The sequence below is a fragment of the Amphiura filiformis genome, chromosome 5 (genome assembly GCF_039555335.1).
Source record: "Amphiura filiformis chromosome 5, Afil_fr2py, whole genome shotgun sequence".
NCBI lineage: Eukaryota > Metazoa > Echinodermata > Ophiuroidea > Amphilepidida > Amphiuridae > Amphiura > Amphiura filiformis.
In genome coordinates this window covers 7,117,244-7,131,400 of record NC_092632.1, presented here as the reverse complement: position 1 = coordinate 7,131,400, position 14,157 = coordinate 7,117,244, and the positions used below count along the sequence as shown (strand labels likewise).

Sequence of the window (14,157 nt, the reverse complement as noted above, 5' to 3'; positions counted from 1 at the left end):
AATTGTGCTGTTCACTTCATTTTATTGTGAATTTAAAGATGATAATATTCAATTGTGTTGAGTGATATTATAATACATAACATTACAGCTGAATATACATGCTGCAGTCACATCCAATTTAATTAATTGTCCACGTGACAGGTGGCAGCACATCACACTGCTAAGGTAATAACATAATAATGAAACCCAGACATCAGTAATTAAGAAATCTCAATTTACAAATTACCAAAATTTCATTTCTCGTTATCTGGACATTTTTTAAAACTTGCATCCTTGACCATAATCCATATCATCCATGCAAGAGTAACACTTCAACCTGTCCTAATTCCACCTGTCCTAATGTGTATTTTGTAATATTTTTGCAGATCATAAATTTTTGCCCTTTTTGCACTCAACACAGCTACTATAAAAATGTGCAAATGTTTTCTTTTATACCTATTATAGGTCCATGAAGAAAACTAAGAATCATGAATATAAAAGCATCAACTTAGCTCAAAATCAGCAAAGTGCAAAATATAAAATGTGTGAAAAGTACCACTTTTACAGTACATGGGCAGTGCATTATAACAGAGCTCAACGTAGCACAAAAATAAGCACTTAACCAATATTTCTGCACTGATTAGCTTTACTAGCCATGATCCAAGTTTACCCCAACACACTAGTCTAATTGCATTAAGATCTTGTTGCCTGACCTGCCTGCCTGCTAACTCACCTGTAAGTGGTTATTTCTCAGGTCTAATAATCTCAATCCACGGTTGTGCTTCAGCATCGCTCCTATCTGTATGGCATCTGATGGCACTAGTCTATTCTCTGCTAAAAATAGGTCTCGTATTGATGCATTTACCTTTAATGCAACCACTGTGAGGAGAGATAATCAAGAACAGAATGGTATTACCCGATATCCATGAAGTCATGTTTGATTGGAATTACCCAATGCAGAAGATTTATAAAGTGCTATAGCCTACATGTATCAATATAAACCAGACTAAAAAAGTTGAACTTGTGAAAAAACTGGACATGATTCACAAAACACTACAAAATCATTATTAACATTCTTTTCATTTAGATACAAATTTTAGTTGAAGTATCAACTGCCATGTCATACAGGTCCATCATTCTGAGCAATGAATGCTGGGTTGGGTTTTACAATAAGGTACACCACCCACCAGCTGCACTTAATTCTGTACGTATGCACCTTTCTCCAAATAATGAAGAGAATGTATGACAGGAGTCCAGATTATAAAGTTGCGCCGCACCCTGCCCACTAATCAGCATAATGTGTTCTCTTCAGTTGACATGACAGGTTACGATATTGATATAACTATGATTGATTCTTGACTTACTGAGTAAAAATAGCGGTCTACCAGACAAATTACATCCTTCCAGGTGTAAAACAGATAACTTCATATCTGCCCTTAGGGCTCTGGCTAGCATCGGCATACTGTGTTCTGTCCAGTTTGTGTTGCGGGCATCTAAACATTCCAAGCATGATGTCTGTGTAAAAAATAAACTATCAAAGTTATGCAATGTGATTGATAGGGGTTTTTTTTGGTCCAACATGACTTGACATCAAAGCAAAATAAAGTATGGCAGGAACTTTCACAAGGCTTTATTGATCACCTTTTGAGGGACACAGACTCACAACATTTCTTTTGGCCATAATTTGTGCATTTCAGATTGGAGAAACATGCAAAACTATGTTCAGAGCTATAGAAGTTGCAAAGAGTAACCTCCTACAAAAACAATTTAGTGATTTGGGTTGATTCATGAGCACATATGTTAGATACTGATAAATCCTTTGATTTATTACAATGTATTATGTCAGCATACAAATTCAAGTACATTGTAGCATGAAAAATTTAGTACAGTGCAGAGCAGAGCTGAATATAGCGTATACCGTAAAACTAATTTTATTTCATGAATTACAATATTTTGCAGGGGCTTACTTAAAAAAATCCACAAATAATTAGGGACTTTCAATCTTGTGAAATTTGTTCAAATGTTAAAGCAGAGCGAATTTAAATTCATGAATTCAAGCTCACAAAAGCAAAATATCTCATGACGGAAAACAAACATTACAAGAATCTTACTAAGGCTGAGAGATTTCAACTCATCATTTTCAATGGAGTATCAGCTTACAATTACATTGTACTTAGCCATTGCACCTGCTCTCTTAATGCAAGCTTGTTGCATTAATAAAGACTCAATGAAAATACTTTCAAATCAAAACTGAAAAATTACTTGAACCCCAAAGCATTTTTTATAAAGAAACACTTCTTTTGACTGATATTGGGCTGCAAAAATGTTGCAGACTTATTGAATGATTTGTTTTAACGTAATTAAATCCTTACCCTTTTAAGCATTCTAGCTGCTGCCTGCCACCCCCTGGCTCCTATAGATCTGTTAGCAGCCACTATCAACCTAATGGCCGATTCATAGAATTCCACCATATCAAATAATGCAGCAGCAGACTAGAGGAGAGATAAACACAATGAAAAACAATTGAATGATTAATGACAAAGAAATCTTTATATTGACAACACAACCTCAACATTGATGGTACAAAGTGAAATATGATTATGAACCAAAGAAATTGTTTACTGGCATGTTTAAAGCAGACACACTCTCTCCTTTTGTTTTGAAGAAAAAGATTTATATAGAGACAGATGATAAAATTTGCATGGTGCCATTTAATTTATTTTTGCATTTTTAAGCATGACTGATGGAAATTCAAGGATAATAAAATACATTTGAATCAGTTCAGAGGAACCCATGGTCTGAATACCCCCTGCACTCTGAGCAAAGTCTAGATGCGAAATACACAATTCATCATTTCATTCTTTTATAGCCTAAATGGATTCCAATAAAAGCTAAAATGAACTACAAATTAAATCCACTTAAAGCTGTCACTAATGGGGTCTTGAGATCCTTTCATCGTGTGATATAATTTAAGCATAAATGACATTTATTTTTGTGCTAAAAAGGTCATTGTGTACACCATACATAATGTAATTCAATTCATTTTTAAATGCTGCATATGTCATTTTGGTGAATTAAGGTTAAACAAAGTGTTGAAGGGCTTTACCTCCAGAAAAAATATATTATTACCTTATACGTAAGAAAATATGTCTACTTATCATGTGAAATTAAAAAATCCGGGAAAAATGTGTGAAAATGTGTTTTTAGCCTAATTTTCTTAGCTGTTATCAAGCACTATTATTCGATTTGTTTACAAGCGCCAAGCAACTGTCGTCTAGGAGAGTGATTGACATCTTTATTATTAGAGAAGAATGGAATCTGTATAGTTCATGAATATTCATGTCGTATTTATACAACCTGTATCCCAGCCATTTTTGCTTAGCTATCGTAATCGTTCATATAAGACGCCCATATGATCCATGGTGTTAAACTGATATATATCTCTCGGATCTGCGATCCGAAATATTGAATTTCAACTTTAGGCACATCTCTAGCAAGATAATTAAATACCTGTCACAAATAGAGGTCTTGAAATGTTACTTGCAACATTAAAAATGTGAATAGAGAACAAATCGGGTTCAAACATGCTTCAAAAATATGAAGGTAATTGTCAACGCCTACTACCAGAATAGCCGGAAGAGGGCAGACTTCATAAGGGAGTGTTCATAATATATTTTAGTGGGGGACAAAGAATTTGGAACTTATTTCGGGAAATTTCCTGGGTTTTTGTTTTTGTTTTTTTATTTTATCTTCCTGTTCGGGTGTTTCGGTTGGCACATTTTCGGGGCATTTTCATGCACTTCACAGGAGTTTTTCGTGGTTTCTCTGTAGCTGCCGTGTGTACTTTTCCCCACGTACAGGGTATAAATCCCGGGGTATAAATAAATAAATGAATAATAATATATAAAAAGAAAGAATCTGGAACTTCAACGTCAAAAAACAAAACAAAAACAAGACAAATTGTACCCTGCTAAAAATATCAACCCCTATCCTCTCTGAGAATAAAAATAATAAGACTCCAACCTCACCTGCAAAAAATGGTTTTTCGGGGATAATTTGGGATAAGTTCGGGCCTATTTTATTGCGACAATTTTCAAAATCTATAAGGTGAAATGTGTCGTGGGGATGTGCTGCAGATTTGGGGTGCATTTTCGCCATTTAGTTTAGACTCTGTTGTATTTTTAGACATGATTTTATTGACCCTCAGTGTCATGAAAATTAGGTTCAAGAAGGGTATTTTTCAATAATTTTCTCGAAAAGTAAAAATTTGCGAAAACTTTCAGTCCAAAAGTTGATACAATTTTGGGTCTGTTTTCTTCAAATTTGGTTTAAAATCGCATTCCTAGTTTTTCAGAGTCACAGCCTCGCATCCTTACCCAAACCAGCTTGAGAAGGTTCCCCCGGGTGCGTGCAAATTTGCAATTTATAGGCCTACACTCGTTATTTAAGCCTAAAATCAAAGTGTTAATACCATTAACACTGCCATGGCCCGCTTTTGTCGTGATGACTGGCTTCCAAAATGTAGGCCTATTTTAAATTGTAAATCTGGTCCCGCTTAGAGGTGTGTTTTTACCCGCTGGAGGTCTCTCCCTCGGGTCATGTGCCACAGTTTTGGGGTAGGCCTACCTTTTCAACGACTATGATGGGTGGGTTTAGGGTGCATTTTGGCAAAAGTGCCCTTAAAAAAGCGTCAAATTAGGCCAAATTTGGATGACTTTGATCCCCAGCGGTACAAATGATTTGAAGAGACTACCCCAAAGCGATATGCAATACAGCTCAATAGGCCTACCATATACGATTATGATAAGCCTGGCAACAATTGTCTATTTGGGCCCCCGCCCCCAGTGGGAAATTTGGTGGATTTGGGCCCCGCCCCATAGGGCCTACAGTCTTGCCCCTCTTGGAAAAAATCCCAGCTACGCAGGTGCGTGATGATGTTGCAAAGTTGCGGAAGTTCATTCATAAATTTCCCATTTCCACTCGACAACAACAGACCAGCACGCAGCGCGCAGTAGCTAATCCCCGAGCTATTAAATCAGAGACATGTGCGTTTCTCTTTCAACAGAAAATAATGTGACCATGTGACTGACACGATGTACGCTTCAAATAATTATGCTCTCGGCGTCAAAAGTATGATAATGGGAAATATTTATAATGAACACTCCCTTATTTAGCCACACCTCAGTTCCTTTCTCGGATTGCCTGGTATATCAGCAAAATCCTACACCTATCGCCTTCCCTTGGTAAAATCCTGATAAAACTCGTGATATTGAAATTGAATTTCAGCGCCAGAACTTCCGTCATTCTAGCATCATGGATGGATATGCAGTGGCGCCGCTGGGGGCAGTATTTCCCCAATATTTTTTTCTTTCCCATCCAGTTTTTAGGCAAAATCCCCACAATTATGTAATTTTCCACTTTTTTTTGCGGCAATTTAGTGCAATGATTTCCAAGTGCCCCGTCTCAAATTCACTTCCCCGGCCCCATGCCTTGAAAAAAAAAAAAATCTGGTTCCGCCACTCACGGGTATGGCCATAGCTAGGGGGCGTTCCCACCCCCCCCCACCCCCACCCCCCCCCAGTTGCCCTTGGTTATGCTGGACGTATGAGAAAGTTAGAGCTTATTCAATTCCGCCAATTTTAGAAATTTTAAAGGTAGGCCTATACCTACAGTGTAGGCATGTATATAGCCTATAGAAAAACGGATCACAGTCAAATAAAATATAAAAATCGTGAGGCCTAATAATTTTACCAATGGCATTTATTGAGCTGCTCACTTCTTGAAAATCCTATGGTTTAATATTGATATTATATAATTGAGCTCCTTGTCAAGCTCCTCAGTAGGCCTACACATAGGAGAGTGACTAACTGAGCTCCCGCTATTTCAGAAATGAAGGCCTGGCCTATTAAATGAATAATTAGGATTGAGGCAGCCTTTTGTTTCATTTTACAGAACTTTTTTAATCCCCCAAAATTAGTGGGTTTTTTTAATGGGGAGTAGGCTTTTAAAACGAAATTCAAATTTGGAAATATTTTCCATTGCTTAATGAATTGATCTGCGTGAAAATGCCTAAACATGTGGCCAGAGCCGAGCGGGATGACTGGTATAAAAATCTTAACTTGTGAGAAAGGACGAGGCCTATGGGGTTGTATGAGGCTGTGGATCACTAAATGCCCCTTTAATGTGTGTTAGGTAAAGTCATTCTTCCTCCCTTTCGACCTGCCAAAATTTATTCCCTCCCCCGGCCCCGGCTTGCCAAAAAATTGCTTTCTCGAAAGGCTGTGCAATCAGTACCGGTATTGAATTATAAGCCAAAATTTCCAAGCGACTCGCTAAAAATTGCCTCCCGTCTCCTGCCAGCCAAAAATCGCTTGTCCGCACCCCCCTGGACTGCCAAACTTTTGTGGCCCCCTCCCAAAAAAAAAAAAAAAATGCCCCACCCCCTTTGCATAGGCCTATAGCCTATAGGCCTATATAGGCATATGCCAATTTTTTGGGATCCCCAATTTCCATACCCATACCCATACCTTAAATGGATTTCTAAATATCTACCTGTTGCAAGCGCAGCAAGCATGAAAATGTGCACATTTTATTCGCCCTAACTACCCCCCCCCATTTTCACCTCCCTATGCACCAGGTTCATTGGCGCTAGATTTTAAGCTAGAAAATACCTAAATATTGTAAAATCCAAACTCGGCAACAGCACTTTGTGACTAAAGGAATTGGGCAAATACAGCCCGTCGCAACATGTAGTACGTAAACAACGTGTTTGGAAAAAAAATGAGAGTGTCACTTCTGGCCAAAAAAATTTCGAATTTTGGCCTTGAGCAGCGACAATCAGAGGTAAGAAAAACACAGTATGAGGCAGCTTGAAATATAGAATCACTCTATCAATTTTGAAGTTTGGACTTCAAAGCACAAGTCAAACGAGGTGAAATGGTTGAAAAAAAAATTGATTTCGCTGTATCTTTTTATCGCGAAACTAGACAATTTGGCAGCAGCGAGTCGGAAAAATAGCAAATATCTCAATTTTCTGCTATCGAAATAAAAATTTAAATAGCACCTGCATGCAGAAGAGGGTTTATAGAAATAATGTAGGTCAGAATTTTGTCTATGAAATCGTGCACGGAATTATTATTACTGGTTACAAAACGACATACAAGTGGAGGCCATTTTACTTCAAATTCGGCCAACATTTTAAGCTTACATGGCCACACGTTTTAAGTTGGGCCCATTTCGTGTGACACACTTAAAGTTTGCGCAAATCGCGTGTATTTTCGTTTCAATGGCTATAACTTTTTCAAACTATGCATTAACCCCACAAAAGTATACATTTTCTGGAAGCAAATTGCCTGAGGAGTTCAAAAATGCACTTAAAATTAACATAGGGTGTACCCCTAAAAGGTTATGAATTTGAGAACCTCCAAAATTCATGAAAAAAATACTATTGGAAAAATTTTTTTTGAAGAAATGCTGCATACCCTACAAGATTAATTATTGCAGATTTGAATTCCTCACAGTCAGAGCTTTCCAAGCATATATTACTTTCTATACCTCCGCAATGTTTACCATATTTTGCGCGGGGCTAGAAAAATGACCCAACCGATTTAATTTTTTTAACAGAAAATTTTACCTTGCCATGTTCTTACTGTAACTCACCCTTGAGGACACCAGACATGTATTAAATGGTCTAATTCAATTTGATAAGGCATACAAAAGCAGCAAACATACTAAAATAGGTATTAATTCCTCGTAATAAACTGCATTATCTCGTTGTATACAAATGCGTTGACTTCAGTGAAAATTCTCCATTTTTTGTACAAATTTGTACAACTTTACAGAAGAGTTATACTAACTATACAAAACAATTCAAACCATTGCTAAAAACAAAATTTACATTTTTTGTACTGAAACAGGGGTTGTTAACAAGCAAGCAGTAATGATGGTCATGTTCATTGTCCAGATTTATAATGCACTTGTACACATAATGTCTTCATGGTCCTCTTATTTTTCCCGGTCTGCTGAAGACTGATACCACAATATTTTAAAACACACTTCTGTGGTACTATGGCCTCCTCTCTTCCTTAGCAAACCTTCCTTTTTCCTTTAACAACCTTTGTACCTGAGTGCTATACATATTTTAATTACATGTATGACCAAAATCTGACTGCATATAATTGTTTTCAAGAGGAACCATGCCATCTGATGACATGAAGCAAGAAATAGGAATATAGCATCAGATGATGGTTGAATTGCAGTGACAGCTACATGTAGGTCCTTAACAATCAAACTGGTATAACCTGTGTCACATTTGAATCGGTTTCTGTTTGATCTGCAGAGTCCTCTGACACCCCCTCAAGCCATCATCCATATCATCACTTGCATTCACTCGGACATCGCGACAAATAGGCCTAGTTTCTCTTGGGTTTTTTTATCTGTTCAAGTCATAACCAAGTTTGTCAGTAATATATGCAAATGCTTTTTAATTGGCTTGATTAGGCTAAATATACATGTATGAGGTTCAGTTTCAGAATCTATGAATCAATTTGATGCCTTGACTGCAAAACTATGACCGTCCTGGTCAAAGTACTTGACGTACAGTCATAGTTCTACCAATGCAACGTAGGCCTGTAATTTAAAAATAATTCTTTAATTAAGGTAATTAACACTCATTAACAAACATCCAAATGATCAAAATCTGATTAGTTTTAGTAAATAGCCACAGTTTATGTACTCAAATGCAATAAATCCTAATATGAACATGATTTAACTTAGTTACACCACAGATGCCAATTTTGCTGCGCCAGATCCTCCTGCGCCAGATCCTCCTCCGCCCTGGAGCTTCGTTAATGAACAAGTAATTAACAGAACATAATAAATTTTTTACATGTGTTATCACTTCTATCCTCTGGCCCTGCATGAGTGCTTTAATTTAATACCAAATTTAGCTGTATATCTTGCATAATTATAGAGAAAATTAAACAGATGATGTCATTTGTGCTGCGCAGATGTCACAACTCCACCTATATATGGGCCCAGTTCAAAACGCATGGCCACATACAAAATCAAGACAACCAATATCAAGAATGAATATGCACATTCTTTTATTGACTTGTTTGTAATGTGCGTCGAAGTTCCCAACAAAATCGCCACTTCCAATGAGAAATTATGGCCGTGTTCCCAAAAATCTTGATGCTCCGGATATTGAAAAAAATTTGAAATGTTTGAAAAGTACATTTTAATTTGAGCCAAGTGGAAAATTCAAGCATAATAATGACCCTTACACTTTCAGCTTTTAGGCGTAGTTTGCGTTTTTCTCTCCGATATTTATTTCCAGAAATAGATCAGTTTAAAGGGGGCTACGTGCATCCCATTTTGCTTCTGAAAATGGCAAAATTGTGTATAACCTTAATATACAAAAGCAGTTAATTTATTTCTCACATTTTATTAAACTCTGCGCATCATAAGCAAAATGCATCAATTATTTAGGTTGTTAGATGTCATGGGTGTTGCATCACAGCAGCCGTAATTCAAATGTGATCATATTTTTCCAGGACGAGTGATTGCATAAAATCGATTCAACACCTTGAAAAGATGGAGGTGCCTTTTCAAAAATTACAGACACACAATCGCTCTCAACAATTCTTCAATCAATACTTATATTATTTTGATTTTTTTTTTCATTTTCATTTTCTTGCGCTTCGACTTAATCGTACAAATTCCTACGCTATAAAATATTTCCTCCTGAGGTGCCTGTGCATAAATGTCCAATTGGTAATAAATTACACTGAAATGCCTCCATGCTGATATATCATTACATCTTGCTCTCTCCATTGTTAAGAATGTGCATTGAAGCAAGATATTAACTCCGACATACTGCATATATATGATTCTGAGCTCATTGCTGTTTTTCATCTTCTTTAAGGAACAACACAAAATATTGATATCATCTAGATAAAAATAATTAGTTTAGTTTCATAGCTGACCCCTCCCTTCCCACCCAGTAACGAAACAAGAAGAGGGTCAAATTATTGATGTTTTAAGGGGTACTACACCCCTCGATAAATTTGTGTCTATTTTTGCATTTTCTCAAAACTAATAACACAGTGGTAACAAAAGTTATGTATATTATAGGGGCAAGGAATCAAATTACTACACTGGAATTTCAGTAACCCAAGACAAGCGGTTTGTTATTTATGATAAGAAATAAGGTACCGCTAGGATGTACCTTATTTCCTATCATATATACTGAACCGCTTGTCTTGAGTCACTGAAATTTCAGTGTAGTAATTGGATTCCTTGCCCCAATAATATACATAACTTTTTTTACCAGTGTGTTATTATTTTTTGAGAAAAATGCAAAAATAGTCACAATTTACCACAAGGGTGTAGTAATTTCTTAAAAACATAATAGACATTTTTAACCTCCTCCCTCCCTGAAGGATTTATACACTCCCATCAAACTTCCTGCCATCCCCCCTAAAAAAACCTATTTTACAAAATAATTTTGTCTTGCTTTTTCATGAATTTCAGGAGCTTTGAAACATTGACAAAAATATTTCAAGATTTTATACAACCCCTTGCCAAGTATGCCTGCTTAAAGGAAAATAAAAACAATCATGTGCTGTCAGTCATAATATTTTTTAATCATCCAATAAATCATTTGACCATATACCTTTAAGTCCTGGTAGGTAATCTAGACTTGAAGCTGTATAAACATAATAAATCTAATCATAGTCATGCCAGTGCTAAATTTCTTAACATGTACTATCTTCAGTAGACAGCATGCATACAATACTGTCAGTATTACACCATATTTAAAAGGCTGTATTGAAAATAGTGGATTGCATTTTGTGCTTAACTAATGCATATTATTAGTTATTACCGTATAAAGGTTAACAATGACATTTGAGATGTTTGTTTCTTCTTCTCATACAAACAAACACATACACACATCAAGTGTTATGCTCACAATGTACTCAAAATGACTGTATCCTTAAAATTGGTACATGGATAATGTTTTTTGGCATAGTGATGAAAGAGCAAAATTTCTTTAAAACATTATATAATACACTATCTTCAGTAGACAGCAAAACACTTTCACCAGTATTGTGTGCCAAGTAGTATTGAATAAACACAATTTGGTTACACAATCTACATCATTAGTTCTTCACTCTTTGAAAAACATTTAATAGTCTTCACTAATGTAACATCTGTTTTCTTTCATCACACATTTATGTCTAGATAGAACTAAATTCACATGCATAAAACAGCATCATGTCTACACTTTTAACAAAGGGAAGAAAGACTCAACAACACTGTCAGGTATTCTTTAGTTGCAGAATTGTACACCTGACACAAAAAGTAACTACAGTGTGTACTCCAGTTTATTATAAGCCTCCATTGTTCGTAAGTCATGAAATAAAGCAAATATCAGAGATACATTTTGTTACGAACAATGTCAGCTTAAAATTGTAAAAAAAAAAAAAATCTCGGGCCAGAAAGTCTGTTATCGTCTAAACCAAAAGTGACACTAGATAACATTGCAATGGGCACCGTACACCATAGAAAGTGTGCTTCATGCATGTATGCAAGCATTTTACCCGGATAGCTGTGCCGCAATATTCTCTTGACAATCTCATCAAGTGTCACTTTTGATTTGGGTGAAAACAGACTTTCTGGCCCAGGGTCTTTGTCGTTTTAGCTAAATTTTCACAAATGAGGTGTCAAATTAAAGAACACATCTTTCGTAAAGAAATGCATTTTGGATTTTTATTTTATTGCATGACCTATATTCAAAGGCGGGCTTTTAGGCAGCTTATAAAACTAAGTAGATACATTTTGTGTCAGGAGTATACCATGCTGCATATTTATGAACCTAATGACATTTATGAATGTGATCTTCTAAGAGACAACATTGTTTACTTTGTGCAATTTACTACCATTACCCATCCTTGCCTTCAGCAATGCTTAAGGCCGTACTACACCCATATATTGGTTTGATTGGTCTAAAAAATATTTTTTCATTTATAGCTAGGCGATATATGCACGGATCATGTGAAATAAAAATAATTATGAAAAAACTTCGTAAAAGTGTCCTCTTTCACCCATTTGTCTCAAAGTTGACTGGTTGGTAAGGACGCTTATTTTTTTAGCGATCCACTTTTTTACGTCTGTGACAGGCGGCGAGGAAGCGCAACATGTGACGTCGAGGCTGGCGAGATACACTGACAGCCCCATTCAAAATACACGGTTAGCAATTACAAATAGAAAATTATCATACTTGCAGTGGGGTACTTTGTCGCATTCCGGCGGTTTTGGACTAAGATAATTTTGCTTTGACACCACATACCAAATTTAGAATTGTTTGTGACGATTTCATGATTATGTGTTAATCTTATGGCTACCTCAAAATTGGCGATATCGCTTCCGTCACCGCCTGGTCTTTGATGTCAATTTCCATAGGGATGGGCGATACCAGCTTTTGGTACCGAATGTCGATCTAGAGCAGTCAGGGGGTGGGGGCCGAATTTTTAGAAAAAAATAAAATAAAATTGAAAAAAATGGTCATGGAGCGCGCTATGCGACACAGGAGGTTGTCTGAGGAGGATGTTCCCCTCAGAAGTAAGAAACTTGTGCAAAATGAAGATCTAATTGAAGCGATTTGGTGGACAATTTTGGCACTATTACTAGTGTAAAATTTTAGTTTGGCGGCCGAAAATTTGTGAAATGGTGCGGTTCATGAAGCCTTTCTTGGACAAGTTTCCCTAGTGTCGTAGGCCTATAAATTGTTTTAAACATAAATCGGCGAAAGAAGAAGCGAAAATGGCCACTTGTATATCGAAAATGAAGAAAATTGAAGTGTTTTGGTGGACCATTTTGGAACTAGTGTGTAAAATTTTAGTTTAAAAAAGCCGCAAATTTGTTAAATGATGGTCCATGAAACCTTCCTTGGACAAGTTTTCCCTGTAAGCCTATACCGCAAATTGTGTTAACATAGGGCTTAAATTTGCAAATGTTGGAAGAAGAGCGAAAATGGTCATATGTTTATACACTACGCAAGGGGGAGTCTGAGGGGGATGTTCCCCCCTGAGAAGTTTGAAAAATTTGCAAAATGAAGGTCAAATTGAAGCCAATTTGAATTAATTGCTTTAAACAGAAAAAAGGGCCCGAACTCAATTTGCAAAACTTGAGATTGGCAATTACTAAAGCATGCATAAATCGATGAAGTCGGTATGGAGTCCGTCTTAATACTGACTTTGGTGGCAAAATGTGAGGGCCCTGCATATCGGCGGACCGCAGTAATTTTCACATGCTTTTAGGACGAGGACCCGCCTTCAAGCAACTGATGCCTAAAATAATCGTGAGGCCTATATAGGACCTACTTCCAATCGTCCCGACTGTGCGGTTATTTACACATGGGCCTACTCAATTACGTGCAATTTAGTTTCTCTCCTCCTTTCCTCCATTTTCTCTTCTCTTTTTCTCCTTTCTTCCCCTTCTCTTCTCTTTATTTGGGGGGGGGGCGTAATTGAGTCAATGTGTAGGCCTATGTGGGGGATGGGGGGGGGTACGAAGGCCTACCACATTGAATACCGAACTTACTTACTCTTTGTGGGATTTGAATCGCAACACAGGTAATAATAAAACCAGTAGCAAACTTCACTTTACCAACAAGATACAACAACTTTACAACTTTCTTTTTAATTAATGAAACAAAGCTTATTTTTGACTCAGAGTTTAAATTTAAGATGCTAGCGAAGTCAATAACTTTGCACATTCTTCGGGTTCCTTTGTTTCCACTCTTGTTAAAAAGAAGACATAAAACCTGATGATCAGCTGACTCTTTCTGTTGACAATTTAAGTTTAAAACATTATTAACACAATTTTTGTGTTGAAATTAATTGTAAACATTAAACAAAACCAATACATTGGCTATAGTTTCAAATCTTTCATAACATATAACCGTGGTGTTTGTAAAATATTTTGTAAAAGATTTGCAATTAGGCCTACTTTGATTGGATTCGAACATTGCAACTTTACAATGCTCAAGAACACGAAAACTTGGGTGTGAAACATTGTTCAAAAATTGTATGAAATGAGGATTCCTAGCGTAAACTAGTTTCTATACACTTTTAAAATGTGAATGATAGGAGGTCTGTAGGCTAAAGGGGGCCC

General features: G+C 36.6%; 1 protein-coding gene across 1 annotated transcript in view; it reads right to left on the bottom strand.

Moving 5' to 3' along the window:
• The window catches only part of LOC140152542 (uncharacterized), a 72,499-nt gene that overhangs the window by 19,127 nt on the left and 39,215 nt on the right, over window positions 1-14,157 (bottom strand). The window contains exons 5-7 of the mRNA XM_072174923.1: window positions 2,352-2,471; window positions 1,344-1,494; window positions 713-858 (exon numbers count right to left, since the gene is read on the bottom strand). Coding sequence (XP_072031024.1) covers window positions 713-858; window positions 1,344-1,494; window positions 2,352-2,471 — 417 coding nt within the window. The remainder of the gene's footprint in view (window positions 1-712; window positions 859-1,343; window positions 1,495-2,351; window positions 2,472-14,157) is intronic.